This window comes from Vulpes lagopus, chromosome 11 (genome assembly GCF_018345385.1).
Source record: "Vulpes lagopus strain Blue_001 chromosome 11, ASM1834538v1, whole genome shotgun sequence".
Classification (NCBI taxonomy): Eukaryota; Metazoa; Chordata; class Mammalia; order Carnivora; family Canidae; genus Vulpes; species Vulpes lagopus.
Window position 1 is genome coordinate 26,577,064 of NC_054834.1, and position 27,381 is coordinate 26,604,444.

At 46.0% G+C, this 27,381-nt stretch overlaps 2 protein-coding genes across 2 annotated transcripts in view; one reads left to right on the top strand and one right to left on the bottom strand.

The window, feature by feature from the left end:
• Positions 1 to 26,897, top strand: LOC121501427 (olfactory receptor 10J1-like). Its single transcript, XM_041773457.1, has 2 exons — positions 1 to 500; positions 25,967 to 26,897. Exons 1-2 carry the CDS (start codon positions 1 to 3, stop codon positions 26,895 to 26,897), a joined length of 1,431 nt encoding a protein of 476 aa, XP_041629391.1.
• The window catches only part of LOC121501426 (olfactory receptor 10J3-like), a 148,329-nt gene that overhangs the window by 22,399 nt on the left and 98,549 nt on the right, over positions 1 to 27,381 (bottom strand). The gene's annotated exons all lie outside the window — the stretch shown is intronic.

Genomic DNA, 27,381 nt, shown 5'->3' on the forward strand with positions numbered 1-27,381 from the left:
ATGAAGACAGCCAACCACACAGAAGTGACGGAGTTTGTTTTCCAAGGTTTCTCCAACTTCGGAGAACATCAACTCACCCTCTTTGCCGTGTTTCTGGCCCTCTACATCCCAACTCTGGCTGGCAATGTCATCATCGTGACTATTATCCGTATCGACCACCACCTCCACACCCCCATGTACTTCTTTCTGAGTGTTCTTTCCACATCAGAGACTTTCTACTCCCTGGTCATTATCCCACGCATGCTTTCCAGCCTCATAGGTCTGAGCCAATCCATCTCCCTGGTGGGCTGTGGGACTCAGCTCTTTTTCTTCCTTGGCTTTGCCATCACCAACTGTCTCCTGCTAGCAGTAATGGGGTTTGATCGTTACGTGGCCATCTGTAACCCTCTTCGTTACTCGATCATCATGAATTGGAGGGTCTGTACCATTCTGGCATCTTCGGTCTGTGCCTCAGGGTTCTTGCTCTCCCTGGTTCAGGCTGTAGCCATTTTCAGACTGCCTTTTTGCAACTCACTGATTGAGCATTTCTTCTGTGATGTTCGACCTGTGTTGGACCTGGCCTGTGCTACTCCAGTCATTAATGACATCCTGACCTTAGTTATAAGCCTCTTGGCCATTACAGCCCCTGCCACCTTCCTCTTTGTCTCCTACATCCTTATCATCTCCACCATCCTTAAGATCGCCTCAGCTGAGGGCCGGAAGAAGGCCTTTGCCACCTGTGCCTCCCACCTCACTGTGGTCATCATCCACTACGGCTGCGCCTCCATTGCCTACTTCAAGCCCAAGTCAGAGAACACCAGGGATCAGGACCAGCTTATCTCAGTGACTTACACGGTCATAACACCTTTACTGAACCCTGTGGTGTATAGTCTGAGAAACAAAGAAGTCCAGGATGCTCTGAGGAGGGTGGTGGGTAGGAAATCCCTTCCTTAAGACGAAATCTCTCTCCAAATAGACATGCTTGATTTCTAGATGGAAGCTTATAGGTAAAATTATAGAGCAAGGGCTTTAGGTGATTGGCGAAATTTCTCCCATCACAGCCAGGGCCAGAGCAGAAGTGATGCTGGGTGCCAGCTTCTAATAATTGATTTTCATTTCCTCAACCTCTTTGTTAACATAATAAAAACATAAGTCACTCTGCAGACGTGTAAACAGACACCAGTTGGCCCTCTTCCAGGAGATAATTACAAGGTCAGGGTGTGATCTAGCATTCATCTCAAGCTTAAAGTGACCAGTCCACTTCGCTGAAGTATAAACCACATTAAAATCGTATGTGACTGAATCTTCTTTTCACATAAGTTGGGTGTTTGAACAGTGGTTACTAGAAAGGATACTGTGCCAAAAACTAATCGCCTTGTGTTTTAATAAGATAAGCAAGGCAAAAATAGAGATATCTTTTAGGAAATGGGTTTGGGATCAGCTAGAAACCTTCTAGAGAGAAGGTTTTCGAGCAACCCACTGCAAGTTTCCTGTCACACACATGTGGGGCTCCAAAAGGAACTGGGGTGGGGTTGGAGGGGAGTTAAGTGCAGAGGACTCCTAGCCACATGCGACAGCCACCGGGCTCTGGCTGCATCAACCAAGTGCATGTGACCCTGGTCTCTGCTTCTTTTGGGTGAACATAAGCCCCACGAAGGAGTCCTGTGGGGCTGAAAGCAATGGCTCCCCTGTGGACAGGATGACCAACGAAGAGCTCAGAAGAAGAGCAGACAGGAGGCTCAGGGAGCAGGTTGCTGAAAGAACCCTGTGAAATCGGCTAAGAAAGAAAGAAAAACTACAGGAGGATCCAAATGGGAGCTTCCAGTGAGAGGAGAGTGCGTGGAAGGACAAGGGGACTGTTGGTAGGGCAAGAATTCGGGAAAGGTCCTTTGGATTGGGTCTCCTCCTGCCCTTCCTGAGCCACATCACAAAGGCAAGGAAGGAGAGTTCAGTGAAAATATGAAGAAGGGTCAACACAATTCCTTTCTGATGAATTAGGTACTATTACTCCCAAAAAGCTAAAAAGAAAAAAAAAAAGTCAACAGTAGAGGATTTTTGACATGAAAACTTCCATGAAACTAAAGCAACTGAGTCAGAAATGGAATAATAAAAGACTATTTGCCGTTCCTCACCTCAAATATATAAAAATGATCCAGGGTGCACTTCAGACTCCACCTGTGAGACAAAATGTGTTGAATAACATGATGATGATTAGCAGCTGTAATTGCTGAGCAAATCAAAGTTACTATACTGAGCTGTTTGTAAAAAGATACACAATCAATATGTGACTACGTGGTATTCTCACTGCAGAACATTTCTGAAATGCAGAAATATCAAAATGTGTAAAGTGATCACATGCTTTTTCTATATGCTAAGTATGCAGGTACATAAAAACCTCACTTTCAGAAGGTTCTAGAATTCATTTTGTCATTCTGAGCTCCCCATCTGACGGGTGGAGGAAAGGTCACCTCGTCCTTTCCATGCAAACTGGGGCAATTTAGTGAATAAGCCACATTACGGTAACCATAATTAAATTCAAGGTTCTGTTCCTCCCCACTTCTCATTCTCCTTGGGGTGAATCAGTCACGTTCTGGTCAAGTCTTCTAGTTTTCTCAGCTTAGAGAAGGAAACTGCCCGGTCCAAGGTCACTGCCAACTGCCCACGTTGGGTTCAAGGGAGATACACGACCCCCAGAGGCCATCTTTGGTGGCATCTATCCAGAAGGTTCTGGTGTCATCATGTTCTTTAACCAGTGGAGTCCCTGCACCTCATCTTATGACTTTTCTAGGGTCACTGGCCCTCCCTCAGCATCTAGGCAATCAGCTACACCCCTGACCCTATAATGAAGAGGAGTCAGTGGGATGTCCCCATGCCGCCCACCTGGAGGCATCACTCCCTCAGGCCTGTTCCACCTGTATTCTAGCTTTTTCTAAGAGGTTTCTCTGTGAAGTAAGAACATACTCTTTCTGCTTTTACCAGCTCTACCTCGCCCTTCTACCCCACAGCAGGGCTTAGCTGGCAGATGCAAGACTGGGCCTTCCCCAATATGCAGCCAACTCCAGGGTTGTTGACTCCACAAAGCTGGATGCCTTTGTTTTGGCAGAAAAACCTGAATTCTTCCTAACTCTGTAACTTACATCATACATTTCACATATAAAGGACTTCAGTCCTTAAGCTTTTGATTTTCACAATTATTTGTAAGTTAAAAGAGACTTTCTGCGCTAGAAAAGTTTGCTAAAGTTAAAAACTGTCTCAGCTTTTAAGACGGATGTTTTAGTTATGAGTTTTAAAAAAATCTTTTGAAATTCAATTGACTTTTTTCTGGATTCTTTTAGGTTTACCCTGGGGCAAATGAAAGTCCTGTGAAACAACGAGGAATGTGAACACAACGTAGAATTTTTATTCTGCTGCATTTGTATGTTCCATGTCGACAACATTAATGATCATGGAGTTTTTCAATGTTTTATTTGCTAGAGCTAGCTATCTGCCATTACTTAGATTTATATATTTTTTTGGAAGTTCTGCTTTATTTAAACGTTTCACATAAATTTTAGAAGCGGCCTGTTCAATCTACAATCCCCACCCTCATCAAAAAAAAAAAAAAATGCACACAGCATTCTTGACACAGTTAAACACGTATAAGCAAATCACACCCTGGTACTATTTTATTGGGATCCTACTGCATTTGTAATGTATGGAAAATTGACATCTTAATCATCTTCAATCTCTGTATTCACCAACAGTGTTATTTTCCATTGGTTCAAGGCTCTTTTTGAATCAGGAACTTTTACAGTTTCTATAATTTTCTTTCTAAAAGTTGTATAGTTTTATGTTTTACATTTAAGTGATCTATTTTGAGTTACTTTGTTTATGTGTGAAGTTTAGGTCAAAGTTTAATTTTTGCTTTCAGATAGCCAATTACTCCAGCCTTCGTTAAAGGTGATCATCCTCCATTGACTTGAATTTGCACATTCGTCAAAAGTCCATCGAACCCGTTTCTGTGGATTTCTGGCTTTCCTTCTGTTCCAGTGAGTTATGTGCCTCTTGCTCCAATACTGCCCCATCTTGATTAACGTAGCCATATAGCAAGCCTCAATATTGGGTCGAGTATTCCCATTTTAATCTTTGTCAAGATCATTTTAGTTATTCTAGGTCCTGTGTATTTCCATATCAATTTTAGAGGAAGCTTATCTATGTCCACAGAAAACCTTGCTGGAATTTCATAGGAATTGTATCAAATTTATGGATCAATTTAAGGAGGCCTGACATCATTACGATGTAGAGTCTTATAATCCATGAACACAATAGGTCTCTCCATTTATTTAAGTCTCCTTTGATTTCTTTTATCACCATTTTGTAATTTTCAGCATGCAAATCTTACATTCTATACCTAAGCATTTCATTTTTCTTTGGAGAAATTGTGCTTTTAATTTTGGTTTCCAGATGCTCAGTGTTAATTTATAGGAATGATTTTCATGTGTTGATATTTTATGTTGTGACTTTGCTTAAGTCACTAGTTCTAGGAGTTCTGGGCAGGGGGCGTTGGTAGGTACCTTCAGTCTTTCTACATAGGCAATTATGTCATCCACGTAACTATAGGAGTAGTTTCATTTCTTCCTTTCTGATCTATATGCCTCATTTCTCTTTCCTGCCGTATTGCACTGACTATAATTTCCATTACTACCTTAAATGAGAGTGGTGGGAGCAGACATTCTTGCCTTATCCCTAATTTGGAGTGAGGGGTGTGGGGGACAGGAAGCATTCAGTCTTTTACCATGAAGGATAATGCTTTCTATAGGTTTTTTGGACATGCTTTTTATCAAATTGAGATAATTTTCCTCTATTCTAAACTTGCAAAGAACTTTTTGTCATGAGTGCTGGATTTCATCAAGTGTTTTCCTGTGTCAGTTGATACATGATCTTTCTTCTTTAGTCTGTTAATATGGTGGATACCATTGCCTGATTTGTGACTATTGATGTAGCTTTGCATTCCTGAAATAAATCCAGTTGGTCACAATGTGTAATTTTTTAAAAATTTTTATTTATTTATTCATGGGGGACACACAGAGAGAGGCAGGGACACAGGCAGAGGGAGAAGCAGACTCCATGCAGGGAGCTCATTGCAGGACTCCATCCCAGGACCCTGGGGTCACGCCCTGAGCCTAAGGCACTCAGATGCTCAACCACTGAGCCACTACGTGCCCCACGATGTGTAATGGTTTTTATATGTTGGATTTGGTTCCCTAATATTTTGTTGAGGATTCCTGCATATAAGTTCATGAGAGATACTGACCTGTAGTTTTATTTCTACACCCTTTACATGGTTTAGGTACCAGGATAATACTGGCCTCAAATTATGGACTCAAAGTGAGTTGATCAGTATCCCATCCTCCTGTCTTCTAGAAGAGACTGTTCATACTTGATTCTAATTTTTTTTTCACAGTTTGGTAATTTCTCCAGTGAGATCATCTAGGCCTAGAGATTTCATTCTCAGAAGTTTTTAGATTATGAATTCAATTTTTAGAAGACTACTAATTTTTTTGCAATGTTATAGGATTATTTAGATTGTATGGTTGAGTTTTGGTAGTTTGAGGACTTGATCCATTCATGTTGTTGGATTTATAAACAAAGTTGGTCACAGTACTTCCATATTATCCTTTTAATAGCTGCAGAATCTGTAGTGATACCCTCATCCCATTCTTGATAATGGTGACTTGTGTCAAGTTTTGTTAGTCTTTCTAGAGATTTATCAATTTCATTGATTTTTCAAAGAGCCCAATTTGTTACACTGATTTTTTTCTATTTTCTTATTTTCAATTTCATTGACTTCTGCTCTTTATCATTCTTTTTTGCTTGCTTTGGGATTTTGTGACTCTACTTTCTTTAGGTAGGAACTTTAGATTATTATTTTGAGAGGTTTCTTCCTTTCTAATGTAAGCATTTAGTGCTATAAATTTCCCCAGCAGCACAGCTTTAGCTGCATCTGCATGATAAATCGTACATTCATTTCCATTTTCTTCTATATTTTCTTTTGAGACTTTGACCCGTGGATTTGTCAGAAACATAATGCTTAAATTTTTATACTTTTAGAACTTTTATCATCCTTCTGTTACTTTGGGTTTGTATCCTGACCATTTTGTCTATTATGTTAGAAGACTATAGACCCTACTTAAATCTTTTACTTCAGCAGGTAGTTGCCTAATTTAGGATTAGTATGCAGGGCCTGACCTACTTTTGTTGCCTGTAGTTTCAGTAGCATTTAATTTTCAGAACATTTTCTGTTTTGGGGGGTGTGTTTGGCTTATTTGGTGCTGTTGATATGACTTCGCTGGTGTTGCCTGAGGGATAGAAGGGATTTCCCCAAGCTGGAGAGGAGTCTCAGCCTGTGGGGATGGAGACTTCTCTAGACAGGTACTTGTTAGGGTTACATGCCCCTTATATGTGGGGATGGAGATCCTCTCCTACTTGTACACCCTACCCCTAAACTCATGTCGCTGAAGGATGGAGGGAAGTTGGAGGGAGGAAGGAAGCATCAGGCTCACATGTCAAAGAGAACTGGAGTTGGTGGGAGCAGCAGCCCTAGTGTTTCAGGTCAGGGCACAGAGCTACAGGCCCTTCGAGTAGAGAACACACTTTCCATGGCTACTGTTAGTGTGGCTCCCTAATGGGTCCCCTTGCGAGTAGTGATAGGCCCACCAGCTACTGTGGGAGGGACTCCTATTTGATCCAGGATTGGGGGAGGTTAGGATTTCCTGCCACTGGTGCTGCTCCTCTTACCACCTAGAATTCTCCTTTGGTTGCCTCTTGGGTTATTTCCAGGGGTTATGGTTGTACTTAAGGGGAGAGATGAATCTATAACCTTTTATCTGTACCAGAAATTCATTTTTCTGTAAATTTTGCACATTTCTTAAGTTCATTCTTTGACATTTCTTATAGTTTCGCAATTGAAAATGGCTTTTCTTCCATTATATTATTAATTGGGTTTTATTTCTGTGTAGCTAGGATGATGATAAATCTGAACCCAGACTCTTTATAGAATAATTTTGATGTAATAATTTTTCAGTGAATCCTCTTGGGTTATTTCCGAGTATTCTATTATATCACCTGGGAAATATTATAATTCTACCCTTTCCTTTACAGTTTTTATACCTTTTAATTCTTTCTCTTGATGTATTTATGTTCGTCTGCAGATTTAAACAGAGTTAAACAGAGTTGAAACAATACAGAGTTGTTTGAGAGTTAAACAATAATGGTTATAGTGATCATTTTGTTTCATTTAATGGGAGGATTTCTCATTTTCCCCTATGAAGCCCGATGCTGGATTTTTAGTTGAGATACCTTTTCATGTTAAGGAATTATTTATCTAATCCTATTTAATTGAGTATTTTAAATGAAGAATAGAAATCACATTTGATCATATGTCTCTCAGCATCTAGAGAGAAAGGCATATGATTTTGCTCTTTTTATATGGTTTATGGTTTATTAAATTTATTAATAGATTTGAAAATTCAGAACCCTCCTTGTATTGCTGCTTTAATAGCTAACATATTGAATACTTACTATGTGTCAGGCAATTTTCTAAGGATATATGCTAATCCGCTGATTTCATCCTCAAAACAATCCTATGATATAGATACTATCATTACCCTCACCTGATAGGTACAAATACTGTTAGAACTACTTTCCAGAAAAGGAAACTGAGGCACCTAGAAGTTAAATAATAGGCCTAAGCTCACATAGTTCATAAATGGTAAAGTTTTGAACTCCAAGAAGTTTTCGATCCAAGAGTTTTGCTATTGATCACATGCAGTATTGCATTACACCCCGTCACAGCACACTATTTTAATCTAACACTGGTTTCTCTATTTACTTCAGTGAAATTTGTATTTTGCGTCTGCCTAGAGCTGGCAGCCGAAGATGGGCTACTTTGTTGTGAACACTATTTTGAGTTAAAAGCAATTGAAATCCAGCAGATTCAGGAAAAGCTCTTGACCTCCCCTCCTCAACTAAGTGTATCAGTCCCAGGAAGAGTGTTGGTAGCAGAGATTCCTCTTTACCTAAGGAACTTACTGCATAATAGAGCACCTTGGCTTTCCAAAGCTCCCCTTCTCACCTTCCCCCTCAGGGTCTTCCTCCCCTTTGTATCCTCAGATCCCGCCGAAGCTTCCCAATGCCTGTCTTTGAAATCACATGTCTGTGTGGATTCCTCATACATTTGCTATTAAACTTGATTTTTGTCAGAGCACCTTCTCTGTGTTAGATGGGATGCTGCCTGGCAGCATTAAATAAATCACTAAATAAAAGCAATTAGATCTTCACATTGAAAAATAAAAAAATAAAAAATAAACTTGATTTTCTCCCGTTAATCTCTCTCATGTCAATTTGCTTCTTAGTACAGCCAGAAGAACCTTCAAGGGTAAAATAAATTCTTCCTCCCCCACACATGTGTGTCCTGTGTACGTGTGATAAACAAATCAGCCTTTGTTTTTAATGCTGTTCACTTCATAAAATAATTTGAAGGGTTTCCTCCTTTTCTAAGTTTCCCATCTTTTTAAAGAGTATTGTGGTTATTTATTCCACAAAGTTTTGGTAGAATTATACTGATTTTACATCATATGATTTCTAGAATTCCCTGGGGCTGAGATTCTTGTGGAAAGTTTTGACCACTTTCTCTATGACTTTGGTTCTTGTTGCTTTATGCTGATAACAAAGAAAAAGGGCAAATCTCAAATTTATAATTCCAGCTCCAGATGCAGGCTTGTGTAACTAGCCGCCTTCTTCTGACACTTCCATTTAGAGGTCTAGGGTCGTTCCAAAAAAAACACACAAATTAATGTACATCCCTCCTAGTAAATGGCACCCTCTCTACCCAGTTGCTCAGTCCGAAAGCCAGTGAGCCTGTCTGGAATCTTTTTTTTTCCCTCCTCCTTCCCAGCACTGAATCCATCAGCACATTTTTATGCAAAAGAGGGCAAAGATAACATCCTAGCAGCACTACAGGGTGTTAAGCAAAACAAAGTTATAAGGAGAAAATCTTCAAGAGTGCACACAATCTCCCAAACTCTCATTAACCTGTAGCTTTAGTTGTGCATAAGTGGGTTGGTTATACTGTGGGAATGGCACATTTATTTAAAAAAGAAGAAACAGGGACCATCTAAGTGATTATCTAGCAACAGGAGCTCCCAGGTGGAAAGAGCCCAGGTGGAAACAGCCATGTAGAGAGAAGGGCAGCAGGGAAAATTCGGCAGCTGGCGTCTGCGTCTTCTTCTACCCAAGTTCCTTAGAACTGCTCTGTCAGCTGTTTGCCAAGCTACTAACAGGAAAGAGAAAATGAGCCTGTGGGGCCATCTAGACTGGTGTCTCCTGACAAGCTTTGTCAGTTCTATCTTCAAAACACCACATGAATTTATACATTTCCTTCCACCTCCACTGAAACTACTTTTATCCAGAAAAATCTCTTGCTGTGCACTCTCCTTGTTTACTCTTGTTCTTTTCCAATCAATTCTCTACATAATAGCAAAGTTATCTTCTAAAAATGAAAACAAAAAATTAGAAAACTAAATAAAAATTAAAACCAGATGACACCCTTCCCCTAATTAAACTATCCAATAGATTCCCATTGCACTCAAAATAAAATCCACTTTCCTCATGGTGGCCTAAAAGGCCCCACCTGTCCGTACCACCCATGCCTTTAGGAAGGACCTCATCTTTTACTGCTAATCGCCTGCTACTCAAGCACCCATCCCCATGGAAGGTTTATTCCCACTTAGGATCTTCATACTTGCCATCCCTTCACTGTAGAGTGCTGTTCTCCAGATTCCCGCTTGTTCATTCCCCATCATTCAGGCCTCAAGGGAAATGAGCAGCTGTCCTCAGGGATTCCTTCCCTGACCACTTCATTTACCATAATGCCCACCAATGACATTCCCCATTAGCTGTTTTATGGTGGTTATAGCACTTACCACTATCTGAAACAAAATAATAAGGTTGAAAATAAGAGATGGGAAACTGTTTACCAGATAAAATACTAAATAGAAGGAAGCAAAAAGCACTAATAAAAACAAACAAGCTGTGAACAAAGGACCTGCCGTCACAGTTCATACTCAAGAACATATATGATTTTCAAAGTATGTATGTAATATATGTTATCTCAGTAAGGGATAAGTGTCTGAAGATAAAGCAGAAAAGGACGAAAAGCATAGTCATTCCTGGCAGCTAGAAGAGCAGATCTTTTAGGTCAGGTGGTCAGGAAAGGCCTGCAGTGACTTGAGCAGAAAAATGGAGGAAGGACTGAGCCATAAGAGAACCCAGGGGAAGAACACTCCAGGCTGAGATCAGAGCATGGGAAGAGCCCATGGAGGGTTAACTGGCATATGTGAGGAGCAACAAATAGCCAGTGCAGGTGGTTAATAACCAGGACAACTAAGGGGGGAAGTCACATCGTGGTCTTATAAGCTATGGTACAGACTCTGAGTTTTATTCAAAGAGAATGGGCAGTCATTGTGGGAACATCTGAGCAAGGGATTACTTGATTTGAATTATATATTAACATCTTTATTGTGGCTGCTAACTGCAAGGAAAAATCAACCCCCAGAGCCAAATGGGAAATAGGGAAAGACTAGTTAGGACCTTGCTGTAGCGCCATGTTATAGCAATGGCAGCTTGGAACAAGGTGTGCCTTTGAGTGAGGAGTGGGCCAGTTCAGCCCCACTGTGTTCAGCTGGGGCACATTCTACTTGAGATGTCAAGTGGACATCCATGTAGGGATAACGGGCAGACAATTGAACATACAACTTCACAGACTGGAAAACAGTATAGACTGGAGATTTAATTTGTGAGGCGTTTAAACTCAAAAGAATAAGTGATCATTAGGTTGCAAGGATAAACACAGAAATGGTCTGTAGCTGAATCTTGAGGTACTCCAACATCAAGATACTGAAGAAGATAGAGAGAGAGAGGACATGGCGGGGGGGGGGAGGGGAGGGGGGTACAAAATGAGAAGCACGAAAACTCTGGGCATTTTCTGGAAGCTACATGAAAACAGGTTTCCAAAAAAGAATTACTCATTTGGATCAACCACTGCCAATATGCCCAGTAGGGTTAGAATTGATCATTAGATTTGGCAAAATGGGGTGATAAGTCTCATTGAAAAAAATCTGCATTGGTAGAGTAATGGTGAACAAGCCTATTTAGTGTGGATTCAAGAGCTCAGAAAGAGTAATTGAAGACTATGGAATTTCTTTCAAAGGGTTTTGATGGGAAAGGGAGTAAATAAATGGGCCTGTAGCTGGAGAAGGACATGGGACCAAAGAAGATTGTTCTTGTTTTTTTATTCTTTTAGCACAAGGGGAATAAGAACAAAGAAGTCTGTAAACAAAAGTGATCTAGCACAAATCTGATCAATCAAAGGAGACAGGAGAGAACTGCTGAGCCAGGCCCTGAGTGAGGAAGAGGCGCCCAGCCAGGGGTGATGGAGCGCTCCCCAGGGTGAGGGTGTACTTGGCTCAGAAGCAAAGCACAGGCACACGTGGTGGGTGAATGTGGTGGTGGCGATGTTTACAAGGACTCTTCTAATTGCTTTTAATTCTTAATGAGATAGAAAATAAAGTCATCTACTGAAAACGAGGATACAGAAGAACCTCTGGAAGAACCTCTGGAAGTTGGAGGACAAGAGAGAAAGTGTGAAAGATCCCAAAAGGGGCGGGGAGGGGGGAGATACGTAGGGTAGGTAAGGAAATAGAGCAGGTTGCCCAGCAGCATCACTACCCCACTTACTCTTAATGTCATGAATTTTAAGTAGGACCAGTAAAGGGGTTCTGGTCACCATTTTTGATTTGTGTGGAGGTGGTTTCCCACACCACCAAGCAATTTTTCCAGTACCAGATGAGTGTCATGTAATTCTGACCCTGTGTACCTGGAGACAGCATCAGATCCCACAGGTGAAGGGTCCAGTCTGACAAGACTAACCCCACCTTCCTTCAGATGCCAGTTGCAAGCCCAGGCTGTCACTTGACTGGCTATAAATCAGAGGCTCCCGTGATCCCTTCTTTGGCTTAGATCAATTGGCTAGAGTGGCTCTCAAAACTCGGGCAATGAGTTTACTCACTAGGCTACAGATCTGTTATAAAGGATGTTAAAGGATACAAATCATCATCAGCCAGATGAAGAGACAATAGGGCAAGGTCCTGAGCAAAGGAGTTTCTATCCTTGTGAACTGTGTGTCCTGCGTCCCCAGCCTGGAAGCCCTCTGGACTCCATTCTTCTGAATTGTTATGAAGGTTTCATGACACAGGCACAACTGATTCCCTCATTAGCCATTGGTGATTGATTCAACCTCCTGTCCCTCTTTCTTCCCCAGAGGTATTGGGGATGGGACTGAAAGTTTCAATTCTCTAATCATGTGATTGGTTCCCCTGGCCTTGATTCAGAACCCTTGCCCCATCCTTCCGTATTGTCCAAAAGTCACCTCATTGCCAGAGACTCCGTTGTGGTTGAAGGAGCTCGTTATGATTAATAAGACCTTCATTTCACCCTCTGGCTCTGAATCCTGAGGACGAGACACCAGGTGATACTTCAATGTAGCAAAAGATGTTCCTATTGCTCTAATTGCTCAAGGAATTCCAAGGGTTTGGGGAGCAATGAGCCCAGCAGCCTGGAGGAAGACCAAATATATATATGAGGTATTTTTTGGTGATCTGATTGACCAAATGTTTTTTACAAATCACAATATCACAACTGGCCATCAGTGACACCAGCAAGACCCCAAGACCTGACCTTTACTGCCCACCCAGCCTGTACCCACCAACTTTTGTCCCACATTTCCTTCAGCTCTTCTTTCCAGCTGACCTGCTAACTCAGGCAAAAGACCCGATGGCCACAAGCATCCCTTGGTGGAAACCGTAACTACCCCTTCAGGCAGTAACAGCTTCCCTGAGGAGGAGCTCCCCCTGACCCCAGACCAGTGGGAGCTCAACCCTGACTTACACCTGAGCCGGACCCCTGATGGGACCCACAGTTACCTTTACTCCATTGTGATGCTAAAATCTCCACCCAAGCACAAGCCCATGAACATAACAAATTGGTCTGTTTCCTGAAGATGCATTTGTGACCTTATGCCCACCTCTACAAATTGTGACAAGGATCCCCTTTCTAAATATTTATCCTGGGGCTCCTGGGTGGCCCAGTCTGTTTAGCATCTGCCTTTGGCTCGGGTGGGATCCTGGGGTCCTGGGTTGGAGCAAGTCTGGTGCTCTCCTGCTCAGAGGGGAGCCTGCTTCTCCTTCTCCTCTGCCCCTCTCCCAGCTTGTGCTCTCTCAAACAAAAGTTCATGCTAACCCCAAATAAAAGGAACCCATGCACCCTTGCTTGGGGGGTGGGGTGGGGGTGGGGGTCATGGTTTTGAAAGTTATTCCTCAGGATCTCTTTATTTGCTTCAAATAAAGTTTCCTTTGTGTGACAACTCCACCTGGTGTGGTTTCTGTGTGTTACTCACCAAGGAGCAAACCCATGCTAATTAAGTTACAACAGTGACATTTTTCATCAGTGAAGTGCTCTGGGCAAGGAACATTTGGTTTAACCAAAGCTGGTATATTTGCCAGGTAAGACAGGGGCAAGTGAATTAAAGGTCAATGCAAGGCAATGATTGACCATGACAGGGGACGGAACCTCAGTAGGGTGGGGACAAAAGAGACACCAGCAGGAGCAGTAGCCCAGAATGACAGAAACACACGCAGATAGAGAGCGTAGGACTTTATAAATTGAGAAATTATTTGGATCAGGGTACCAGTGAGAATGAGTGGGAAAGATCAGCAATAAATCAATAGACCTTTAGAAAATATAATGGAAGCAGCCCGTTTCTAAATGAAACAAAATATAGCAAATACATGGGAATAGGAAATGTGCATTTTTTTTTTTTTGCATAGAAGATTTTAAAACCCTATGAGACACATAAAAAAAATTTTTTTTAATCTTACTTTGGATGGAAAGCCTCAGTGTTGTGAAGACTAAGGACGTTTATTCTCCTTAAATTTCTATGAATACAAATCAGAAATCAGTAAAATCGCCAACAATTGTAAAAAAACATGAGAATAACTAGAGAAATTCCAGAGAACAATGATGGGGGCAGGTGGGGGGGATTTGCATATGGTAGCAATCTGTAGTACTGATTTATATGGTGTTTTTATTATTCAATGTAGGACCTAGGGACAGAAACATTTTCCCTCTTCTAGGTTCTTTGGCTGATCTAATAATTGATATAAAATTGATATAAAACAAGTTAATGGAAAATCAAAGTTTAACAGCATATATACCTCCTATGTGCATGGGAGACAACCAGAAAAACTAAGTAACCCACCCCAAATAAACAAAGCCATCACCTTAAATACAAGCAAGAGACGAAGGAATCTGTTGGAGGTGGAGGGGGGATTCCTGGGAGGTGACCAGGGAAAGCACAGTAAACAAGGTTGTTGTGCAGATTTGGTAAGACTTTCCACAGATGGAGTCACCCCCATCTTCCTGTTCAGAGAGGGAGACACCCTTACTAATGGAGATTTCCCTTATAAATGCGAATGTCTCTTACAATTCTGCTCAGTTTTCAGAGCTTCACCCCTGTGTGCTGTTAAAAATAACTGGCTTAAAATAATCCCCATGCCAGAGAGACATATTTTGGAAAGGCAAACCCTGCTCTCCTTTCAATGGTGTTGAGACAATGCCTAAATTGGGGAATAATAAAAGGTATATCTGATTTGATTTCAAGAAATATTTCTACATTTGTTTCTTACAACCAATTAAATTCCAGATGAATCACATATTGAAGCATAAAAGGTACAAATGAAAATATGGATACTTCAGAAAAAATAATCTTGTAGTTCGGAAGGCCCTGATGCGCACATAAATACAATACTAATAAAATTTCAGACCCATAAACTCAGTAAAAGTGATAAATGGAAGCAAGCAATCTGCAACATGTATGATAGAAGGCATATTTCCCTATTATAGAACTCATTACAAGAAAATGACAATACAAAAAATGAGCAAGATATGTAAAGGGACAGTCACAGCAAAGGAAGTGCAAATGACTAACAAGCATATGAAAGGATACTCAGCCTCTTTCTTAATTAGAGAAATAAAAATTCAAAAATTAATAGAGCCTCTTTACCTGTCAGCTCGCCGAACACCAAAATAATTGGTCAAAGCCTGTGGTTGGTGCAAGTGTGACTAAGGAAGAGTTCTCAGTTATGCCATATGGATGCATACATCCGATTTTGGCTTCAGTTTAGCGATAGTTATTAAGTTCTTAAATGCACCAGGAATTTCACCTTCAGGAACATATCCTACAGATACCCTCACGGGAGCGCACAATTATACAGGAAGAGTGATTCTCTGGAATACTCCTGAAAAAATGTCAAAACCCGCAAAGCTTGACTATGCGCTGATACAGGATGGGTTAAGTAAATTACGTTGTATCCTTATTCTACAATGTGCAGCTGTTCAAATGAATGCATAGATCTTCACATGCTGATCTGTCAAGACATCTCAAGTGTATTGTTACATGAAAAAGTTTATAACCGTACACAGGATATAGTCCATTTGGATTACAAAAACACATGCTCAGGTATATGCCTAGAACATTTCTAAATTCTATTTAGTAGGTTTGGTTTTTGATGCAGCAGAGGTGAGCAATTTAGAAGCAACTTTCTATGTATATTAGATGAGCAAATGTGCAAATATATTGAAAATATGAACCAGCTTTCTTACTGCCGTAGACAGGACCCATAAATACGGGAAGGGGCAAGAGCAGCGTACCTGTGGGATAGCCTGAGGTGCAGATACCATTATGAAATCATGGATTTTAAGATGTAGATGTGAAGGCAGACACCGAGACACACACCACTTTCTAGTTTTTTCACGGCGAGAGTCTAAAAGGAATTGCATGGCGATGGCAGTAGGTACACCTACCACCCAGATCTCACTTTCTACTACAATCCTCCACTGAGAGGTAGTAGAGCTCCCTGCAGAAATGGCTGATTCCAGGGCCAACGCTGGCGAAATACAAGACAAACCTGGACCATCTTGTTGGGCTGGTGTATAAGGAGGTTATTAATGAATAACGGAGACAGGTCAGAGGAACAGAGCAGCCAGACGAAGGCAGTCCCCGCTGCCCAATTCTGTGATGATCTGGACGTCAAGATAATGTTATAGCATCTGCCATTATCTAGTAGCACCTACACTATCTAAATCTGGTTGTATCTAAATAGAGGCCTTCCTTATATAGAACGCCAATCTAGAGCGGGGAAAAATGGAGTTAGAAACTCATCAGTGGAGCCTAAAACTCCAGGGTGAGAGTCTGAGGAGGAACAGGATATCACTCTCACTAAGTCACCGTAAAGAAAGAGAAAACACTCTTCACAACAGAGAAGTCTGGTGGGCACCACCGTGGAGAAGACGTTATAGTGATGTGGGAACCAAAGGCAGAAGAAAAATTATTGTATTTCCTTACTACTTACAGCCCATTGACAAGTCCTTGAGGCAGGAAAAGTGACCTTCCTGGAGGGACTCATCTGCTTGGATGCTGTTGCTTAGCTAAGGGCAAAAGGCGATCATAGCCTGAGCCCTGGGATCCTGTAAGTCTACTTTAACATACGAAAATTCCTTTGGAAAGAAACTTTCTCAACCTTCCCTCCAAGATACACGTTGGCAGTCATCCCCGGAGTATATGACCCCCCATCCGAAGGGTGTCACTGAGTAAGGGACAGGCGGGGCTAGGGAGGGAGAGAGGGAGAGATGGGTAGGGGCTACATGACCAGGCTCACAGAAATCCCAGGAATGCTGAGCTGCCCTGGGTGTCGGGGGTGGGGGTGGGGGGGAAGTGTCTCTCTATGGCAGTCACCTGTGACCAACGAAGAATGACCCAACCCCAAAGAAGCAGCCATTAAAGATGGTATGACCAGTCCTCAGTCAAAACCAAGACGCCACCAGAATGGTAAGGCCACAAGCTCCCCAGTCAGTCCTAAATAAAAGACTGTGGGTGGAAAAAAAAAAAAGACTGTGGGTGGGGGCCCACATTCCCGTCGGGACCCCTCTCACTCCTGAGAACTCTCTCTGTATCCCCGCTTCGTAAAACTCTATCGCTTCGCTCACTCTCCTTGGTCCGCGAGATTCATTCTTCAACCCTGCGAGACAAGACTCTCGCTCTCCTCTTCAATGGGTCACGTCGCTAATATTGGGACACACTGACATCTTGTGTCTCCCCGCAGGGCACACTGAGAATGATACAGCATCACTTGTGTGACATTCTTGTTAAAAACTCAATCTGAATTTAATCGCAAAAGGAGATTAAACCGAAGGATGAAGACAGACGAGAAAGAATTGAAAAGGAATCGGCGACAAATGTGAGGGAAAAACTAGGATTTCTAGCGCTCCTCAGGTGGACCCAAACTAAGACATCTTACAGACATACTTGGCCTGTGGTTTGTAAGAGTATCGAGGTGGAGAAACAGATGAAACGGAGGAATCGTTTCAGATGAAAAGGCTCGGACAACACAGGATAATGAAAAGCGATGGGTAATCTTGGCTGGGACCCTAGGCTGCGAAGCTTACACGATACAAAACATGGGAGCAATTTTTGTGCTAATTCTCAAGACTTAGAGAAGTCTTTAAAAAGCATCTTAAAAAAAAGTGACAAAATTATTTTCTTTGAAGACATCTCTGCAGAGAAGGGTTCGCTCAGGAGGCCGTGGGTTGCTCAAGCCCCGCGTCCTCCGTAGCCAGGCTCAGCTCTCGGACTGGCTCTTGGCCAGCTCCCGGGAGAGGGTTCCGAGCCCCTGAATTATTCTGTTTGATAAACGTCTTGTATGTTGAGGACTTGAGCCAACGATACCTGTCTGACCAGATCATTTATATTGACAACGTGATCTACAGTGAACCTGCTTTTGCCCCAAGGACCGGAGCCAGAGCACCGCAGCTGAGTGAGGCAGGCGTTGCAGGGCCGTGGGAGTGACCCCCAACAAGACCCCTGAGATCCCCTGGGGGACACCACCCTGCACTTGCTGCCGTGCACTGGCCCTGGATGTTCACACATGTCCCCGTGACCCCACCGGGAAAGGACACTTGGAAGCTGAAACGGGGTTTCTCCTGGACTTTTCGCCCCTGGCTCCTCCTCCTTCACTGACTTGCATCGGCACCTCGCCACTGCAGTAGATCCTAACCACGACCACAGCCATTTTTCTGCATCCGGGAAGTCCTTCCTGGACAATCGCCTAGTTTGATGGCGATCTTGAGGACCTCCAACAAAAGATTAAAGATGTTTCAGGATATGGAGAGACAGCCTGAATCAATCCATCCCCCTCGCGATGTTTGGATTTAGCCCAGTTCCAAACTTGACCTAAAATGTGATGAAGAAGCAAGGGTCCAACTACCTAGAAAGGAGGAGGAACTGATCTCTCTGATAAAGAAGATCATAAAGTTTTCACTGCTAAGACAGTGTGACCTTGTCCCAGGGAGTCAAACTGACCAACGGAGAAGAAAAGAGTTCCTTGGCTGACCCGTGTGTGCGCACGACAGGGAGGGATGGCAGATCGAATCAGAGGCCAGTGGAGAAAGGAGGCTCTCCAAACAAAAGTGCCAGGGTGATTGGTTGTCCATTTAAAAATAGAAAAATGCATTTAGACGTCTGTCTTAGCACGTATACGGCAATCAGGCTTAAATATGAGCAGGATGCTAATATGCTCAGAAGAGAGTCAGATCGTTGCAACGTGAAGGTAAAAACGCAAGGAAGATGCAGAGAGCGTGAACGACGGAAGACGAGAATGATACACTTGACTACATTATGATCATTCTGTTCAGTAGAAAGCAGTTAAGAAAATGAAAAAACAGGGGCGCCTGGGTGGCTCGGTCGTGATCCTGGGGTCTGGGGATCCAGTGCCGTGTAGGGCTCCCTGCCCAGTGCTGGGAGCCTGGCTCTCCCTGTTGCCCCCACCCCTGCTCATGCTCCCTTCTCCTCTACTAAATACAATCTTTTTTTTTCTTAAAGATTGTATTTTTTTATTCATGAGACACAGAGAGAGAGGCAGAGACACAGGCAGAGGGAGAAGCAGGGAGCCCGATGCCGGGGTCATGCCCTGAGCCGAAGGCAGCCGCTCAACCGCCGAGCCACCCAGGCATCCCACTAATAAATAAAATTTAAAAAGAAAAGAAAAGAAAGGAAAAGAAAAACCATCAAATGGCAGCGAATATTCCTATATTAAAGGGGTGGCACCCAGAGCTAAGAACCCGTCATGACAGAGCAAAGAAGACACGACCCAGTAGGAAAGGGGGCAGTGACAGGAACGAGGGTTCTAGGCCAGACCAATATTCACAGCTAAGAAACCTGGAAGAGACGCTCACCCCATGAAGACTCGGGAAGCTCCCTCACCCCCACCCCTGGCAGCGACAGGTGCGCCGGGGACCCGGCTGTCCGCAGAGTGTGCCCGCACCGCCAGCCACCTAGTGCATCTGGCTGTCGAGGTCCTGCCACGGGCCATGTGTCCCTCCTGCCATGAGCTAGGGCCTCTCCTGAAGGGGAGACACCTTCGCTCGAGGGGGCGTGCGTGGAAATCCCGGGAACACGACACGTTAGAAGAACACGGATCTGGAAACTGGAAACCACCACAGTACCACGCCCTGGCCCGGGGCACGAGCTCGTGGACCATTCCTAAGCAGCCGGGTGCTAAACCGCAGCAGCCTCAGCATCTTGGAAACGCGACACTGAAGCTTTTCAAAGCGAATTCCAGTGAACTGTGTCCTATGGCATATGTTTTCCCAGAGCTCAGAAGTGGCTATAGACAAACAACACGTTGCGTGAATGGACCTACGAAATCCAAGTCTGAAATCAGACCAAAAGCGACATGAGATTGGAAAAGCACAGGCCAGGGAGGGGCAGGCGGGGACAGCCGCTAGAGGCGAGCCAGGAGCTCCCAGATGTTTATGTTGTTCCGCTTCACAACTTGCATGACTTCATTTATTTATTTTTTTTTAGATTTTATTTATTTATTCATGAGAGCCAGAGAGAGAGAGAGAGGCAGAAACACAGGCAGAGGGAGAAGCAGGCTCCATGCAGGGAGCCCGCCGCGGAACTCGATCCCAGGTCTCCAGGGTCACGCCTGGGCCGAAGGCGGCGCTGAACCACTGAGCCACCCGCACTGCCCAACTCGCATGATTTTAAATGCGGTGTTGAGTATCTAAAAAGATAAAGATCTTAAAAAAAAGATCACAGCGTGCCGGGGCCGCACGAGGCCACGCGACCCCTCACGGGCTCCTCGCCACGCGGCCTCGGTCCAACAGCTGAGGCGGAGCTTCACGAGTCGTGCCAAGACTGAGGCCCCGTCTGTGCCTCGCGGTCGTCGCCCAGCACCTGAACGCATCGTGTCCCTTCCCATGTTGGTGCCGCCCCAGGTTGCCAAGGTGGGATTCGGTGGGGATGGGAGACCTCCCGCCTGGGGAGACATGCACGTCCCCCCTCGTGCTCCAGGAATCCCCGGCACACAAGCATTTCACACAGGACGTTAGGGTCCTGCAAACCCTGAAGTAGGAACGTCCGAAATCAGCCTGGTTTTAACCTCGTCTCCCTCTGAGTCTGGCCCGTCTCAGGCCGCCGGCTAAGTGGCTGGGGCAGACTGCTTGGGCACCAAGGGACGTCCCACCTGCCTCCCTGCCTGCGCAGCACCCCCGCCCTGGAGACCCAGCAGGCTTGGTGCGGCCCATGCGGGGGCCAAGTCCCCGGCCCGGTCACAGGGGATCACGCAGCTTCTGTCCCACTTGCCCCCCACGGCCTGCCCTTGGAGCCAGAGCGCCGGGCAGGGAGGCAAGCCCAGGCCACCTGTGGGGACCAGGTGGCAGCATTTCAGGCACTTGCTTGGCATCACAGACGGGCTCGAGGGTGAGCCCCAGCCAGGCCACAGCTACAGGGCACTGGTCCCCGCAAGGCCCGTCCCCGCCGCCCGCCGCCCTGAGCCCGGAGCTCTGTGCTGTGCCGCCGACCTGCACGCTGGACGGCCGAGCTCAGCACAGGCCCTGGCAGACGTGGCCGAGGGCACCTGCCCCGGGCCAGGCCTCAGCCTCCCTGGAGCTGGCGCGGCCACCCCTCGAGACACCTGCTGGCCTCCAGCTGCTCAGCAGAGCCCTAACCGCGGCCCTTCCCCCTATCTCGGTGATTCATAAACTCAGGATTTGGCCGGATTTCTTTTTTCACCCCTTGAAAGGTAAAAGGACACCTTCTCTACTGGAAAGTTAGGGTTACTAGAGCACACTCGTCTAATGCGGCCTAATTTGGGGGCCGGGGAGCTCAGACTGCCCAGGAAGCTCCCCCTGCCCTGAAGGTGTGTTGGCAAAGGTGCCCTGCTGGTCTCTGGCCCAAGAGGCATGATGGTGGCTTCCATTTAGGGGAGGGAGGCCCCCCTCATGCCTCAAATCGATTTGTGTCTCCGGTGACTCCCAGGGTGACAATTTCTCCGTTCTCACTAGAGGGAAGGAGAAACCAGCAAGGCAACCCAGAAGCGAGAGACCACCTAATTCAAGCCAATCCTACTTGGACGCCGAACCAGCAAACGCTGTAACGCAAATGAAGAGACCATTTGGCTACAAAAAAACAAGAGGAGAGGGTGAGATGCCAGCTTCATCGATGACAATTCAATGAAAAATTTTGAGTTTCTTTTTTTTTTAATAATACATACAATTTTTTAAATTTTTTTTAAATTTATTTATTTATGATAGTCACAGAGAGAGAGAGAGAGAGACAGAGAGAGAGGCAGAGACAGGCAGAGGGAGAAGCAGGCTCCATGCACCGGGAGCCCGACATGGGATTCGATCCTGGGTCTCCAGGTCGCGCCCTGGGCCAAAGGCAGGCGCCAAACCGCTGCGCCACCCAGGGATCCCAAATTTTGAGTTTCCTACAAAATTCTAGTTTGGCTCATCTTTCCTCTTAGGTCTCTGATACAGATAGGGATACAGGCAAATGGTAACCAACATTTTTTTTTTGTATTTGCTATAAACTCCACGTTATACTTTTCTAAATTTAAAAAATGACCACAAGTTCAGTAGAGAAGGAAGTGGGAATAGAGAAAAAAAAAAAAAAACAAAAACCTAGGGATGTTTTTCAGGTTTGTCAAGATATGAATATAGGCACTTCCTTTCTGCCGACTGTTGAAAAATTAACTTGGAAGGACTGACAAGGGTCTGTAGGTTAGATGGGTTAAGCACAGAGGCCACAGGCTGGGCAGCTCTGATGTCGCCACCGGGCCTACATAAAGGAACCAAAATCTTTTTTTTTAATATTATATTTATTTATTCATGAAAGACACACAGAGAGAGAGGCAGAGACACAGGCAGAGGGAGAAGCAGGCTCCATGCAGGGAGCCCGATGTGGGACTGGATCCCAGGTCCCCAGGATCACCAGGGCTGCCCAGGAACCAAAATCTAAGCCTGTAAATGCCTCAAGGTCATGAAATCAAGACACTAAGGAGAACCAATCACAAAGAGCCAAGTAGGCTTGACTCTACAGCCAGTTGCTCTTCCCTCACTTTGCTTCCACATTTTCTCTAAAAGCATCTCTGCGAGCTCCTGCTGGGAGAGCACTCCTAACCACTTCCGTTTGGGGCTGCTGGACTGGATTTTTGCTCACATAAACCTAACATTTTTAATATGTCTCAGTTTTTTTTTTTTTTTTTAAGATTTTATTTATTCGAGAGAGAGAGAGAGAGGCAGAGACACAGGCAGAGGGAGAAGCAGGCTCCCTGCAGGGAGCCAGACATGGGACTGGATCCCGGGACTCCAGGGTCACGCCCTGGGCCAAAGGTGGCGGCGCTAAACCGCTGAGCCACCGAGATGCCCACATCTCAGTTTTAGTTTTGTTTTTTTTATTTTATTTTTTTTTTAATTTTTTATTTATTTATGATAGTCACAGAGAGAGAGAGAGAGGCAGAGACACAGGCGGAGGGAGAAGCAGGCTCCATGCACTGGGAGCCTGATGTGGGATTCGATCCCGGGTCTCCAGGATCACGCCCTGGGCCAAAGGCAGGCGCCAAACCGCTGCGCCACCCAGGGATCCCTCAGTTTTAGTTTTGTAACATTAAACAAAAAGTAGTGAGAATAAGATACTGTCAAGGAAAAGAAGTGCATGGGGTCGGGGCCGGGAGGCCAGCGTGGCGATGGCGCAGCCTGGTGGTCCCTGAGGGAGAAATCCCAGCTCATGCAGTGGTCTCCGGGCCGTCTAGAGAGGTCTACTGAGCTTTGCTTTTCCACTTCTGAATCCCACGGGACAGAAACGATAGCCAGATTTGACTGCTTAAGTTTAAGAAATAATTGAAACAAAACAAAACAACAAAAAAAACCCCTCACCACACCCCAGCTTCTGACACTGAGCAGGGTCCTTGACGACTGGGAAAACCGCACGGGTCCCTGGAATCCAAGCAGTGGCTCTTAGCTAGAGCTCACTTGGGCTTTGTAACCATGGTTTTATCAAGGCCCCACTGTATAAAAATAGAATATTTATTTAAAAAATAAAACCTGACAAATAAGCCGCTGCTGTTCCTACGTGCAGGGAAAGTGCTGTGCGGTTCCCAAAGCGCAGGCCCAGGCAACATGGGAAACGAGCCCCACACATAACGAGGTCCCCCGGCACCGGCTGTCGGCTTCCTGCAGCCCTGGGTGCTCAGGGAAGGGCACCCAGAAACCTCGAGAGAGGGTTTTCAGAGAACTTTCCCTGAGTGTTAAAAGCTCGTCCTCGAGCTGGAGGGAACGTCTACTGTCCCAGGAGTCCCCCGTAACTTTCCTACTAACCTCCGTCCCCGGACTGGCCCTGGGGCAGGTGCAAGGATCACATACATCCAGGTGCCTTTTCTCCACGACCATGATTAGGGAATACTTGTCACCCAGGGGCCACGTCTCTGGCCTCTCCTCCCATTTATCTGTGGACCCACAGATTGGCGGGAGGAAAAGTAAGCGAGCTTTCAAAGAGGACTTCAAGGGTTTACAAAGGGTCACGGGAGGAACCACAACACATATATATGGGTTTTAAGGTTGTTACAGGGCTGAGCTGAGAAGGGTTTCGGTGTCTAGAAATATTTGTTTTCCTCCTGGATGTGGCGTTTCCAAAGATGCCCTGCCAACCCTAAGGAATCAGGACTCCCCGGGACTGAAGGGCATCTTGACTACTAGGAAGTGGGGCCCCGGCACTGCTGAGCTGTGATTTCTGGGCCCCGTTCCCTGAACCAGTCTCCGGCGGCCCGAGCCACTGCCGACGAAGCTTCACGGAGCAGCTTTACAGTCGGCCGCTGCACACGGCGTGCGCCTCGACGCCAAACCACCCTCCTCCTATAGAAATGGTCCCTGAGACCCCACGTAAGTTTTTGGGGTTTTGTTTTTGTTTTTTCAACGTCACAGCATTTTCTTCCATAACGTACTCTCAGGAGCAGAGGCATTAGCTGTGCCGCTCCCTTACACCCTCCCACAGATTCCCTTTACTAAAAGTGGCATATTTCTGAAAAGCAGACTAATTTTAAAAGCGCTCAAAACGCTGACCTCTGCTACTTACCCCCTAGTACGCCATCCCGCAGTGGGGGTGACCTGCTTTACTTCCAGGCGAAATGGATCATTTAGGCAACACCGTTGTTTCTATTATTGAATTTATTATTATTATTATTTTTTGTAGCTCACCTGTTTACACGATGATGGGGTGGTTGGTAGTCGGGCAAAGGCTGTCAGAAGAACCGCACCACATACGGTGTGTTTTCTGCCCAGACGTTAATAGTGTCCTGCTTTCTTCTAGGGCCATAATTTCAAGGTTAGATTTCAGCCCCATCCTGCGGCAGTTCGCTGCTGTCAGGTGCACAGATAGACAAGGACACGGGGTCTAAAGACACTCAGTCCTCCTCTTTAGGGCAAATCTCGCTGTGGCGCCCCACGCTCTGCTTCCTAACGGCTGTTTACTGGGCAGAGCACATGACCCATAAGGACCCAGGCCCAGACCCCGGGCCCCACATGGAGCACGCCACAGTCGCAGAACAACGGGACCTGGCCCTGGCGCACATGGTTCAGGGGTGCAGCTTTGGGCCATGGGGGCAACAACGGGAACAGGATTGCAGGACTCGGCTTCAAGCCCTTTTTATTTTTGCCCCCAGGTGATTCCGGGCCAGTTACTGCATCCGAAGACCACCAGGTATCCTCGTTGGCCCTGCTCCACCCGACGACAACGACGTTAAGTGCATACGAACGCACTGGGGTCACCGACATGCACAAGGCGCCGTCGACACTCTCGACACTCAAGAGCCACCGGGCTGCTCTGTGCCACCGACCTGTGCGAGGATGAGCGTGAGGATGCCAGGTGCCCAGAGGTTGGGTGGGGGCGGCCAGACGATTCTAGAGGGCATCGTGGGCTTTGGGCGGCTCTGAACACTGACCGGTATTTCGGAAGAGGCTGGAGACTGAGGGGAGCGGGACCAGCAGAACTGGAAGGGGAATGCAGTATGGGTGCTGCACCCCAACCCTAGCTGCTCAGGAGCCAGCCGGTGGCCGCAGACCCTAGAGCTCCCCGCGCCCCGGCCCCACACACGACCGAACCTCGACGTAATCAACAATTTTCTGAATTTAATGGAAACACTTAAAACTTCGGTATCCTGTTCATATGAACGACTCGACAACGGCGTCATCACTACAGTCGTAGGAAGATGCGGGGCTTGGGCTGGAGACGGCGATTCCTCACCCAGGACAGGTCAGCCCCCGAGGGGAGGTGCTTACTGCCCTCGACTCGAAACGCCACGTCCTTTCTCTTAGTGAGAAAACAGTGTTTCCACTCTCTACGCCCCAAAGAAATGAACATGATGCGAATTTAGATAAACGGAGACCCGGGCAGATGGACCACAAAAGCTTGGCCAGCCTCGCCGAGAGAAATCACCCGTCTAGGTTCCTCGGGTGATTTGTTTTTCTTCCTTTCTTTCTTAGATACTACCTACGACTTAATGGAGGGAAAGAATCACACTTTGGTGAGCGAGTTCACTTTCCAGGGCTTCTCGAGCTTCGGCGAGCACCAGCTCACCCTGTTCGTCGTGTTCCTTGCGCTCTACACCTTCACCCTGGCTGGCAACGTTGTCATCGTGACCGTCATTAGTGTTGACCACCGCCTCCACACACCCATGTACTTCTTCCTGAGCACACTCTCTGTTTCAGAGACCGTGTACACCCTCGTCATTATACCCAAGATGCTCTGTAACCTCCTAGGCCTGAGTCAGCCCATCTCCTTGGCGGGCTGTGCCACCCAAATGTTCTTCTTCATCACCTTGGCCATCAACAACTGCTTCCTGCTCACGGCCATGGGCTACGACCGCTACGTGGCCATCTGCAACCCCTTGAGGTATGCGGTCATCATGAGCAAGGGAATATGCATCCAGTTGGTTGGGGGAGCCTGCAGCATTGGCCTGATCGTAGCCATGACACAGGTGCTGGCTGTGTTCAGGCTGCCCTTCTGTGCCACGAGGGTGGCCCACTTCTTCTGTGACATCCGCCCCGTGATGAAGCTCTCCTGCATTGACACCACAGCCAATGAGATCCTGACTCTGATCATCAGTGTGCTGGTGATCCTGGTGCCCATGGGGCTGGTCTTCATCTCCTACGTCCTCATCATCTCCACCATCCTCAAGATCCCCTCTGCCCAGGGCCGGAAGAAGGCCTTTGCCACCTGCGCCTCCCACCTCACCGTGGTCATCATCCACTATGGCTGTGCCTCCATCGCCTACCTCAAGCCCAAGTCGGAGAACTCCAGGGATGAGGACCAGCTGATCTCGGTGACCTACACGGTCATCACCCCGCTGCTGAACCCGGTAGTGTACACCCTGAGGAACAAGGAGGTCAAGGATGCTCTGCTCCGGGCCACTGGCAGGAAGCTTTCCTGATCAGATAGACCCGCTTCGTTGAGGGTCCTATAAGATTCTCTAGAGCAGGAAAGCAGAGCAGTGCCCACAGTCCCTAGGGTTAAAATTCTGGAGCCTACTAAGCAGTGGGTGGCTGAGAGGAGAACAAAAGCACTACAGAGTCAGCCCCTGGAGAAAGGGACACATTTTCCCCAGGGCACAAGCAAGCCTGCACCTCACACGCAAACCGGATGGTGGTGGGCACTGCACCATGTGCATGGGATGAGATCAGGACAGAGGCTGGATTAGCCAGGGCAGGCTGCTCCGGGACAGGGCTAACATTTTAAATGCATTCTGTAACACTAGTTTTGGACACGGGGTTTCCCCACGCCCACTTACACAGGTTTAAGTCGTAGCGGAAGTACTTCCCTTGTGGGCAATTCAAGCTCCCTGCATCCTAGACACCATAGTAAATGGATATCAGAGATCAGAGCATCTACCAATCCAGTAGGCTTAAATTCTGGAT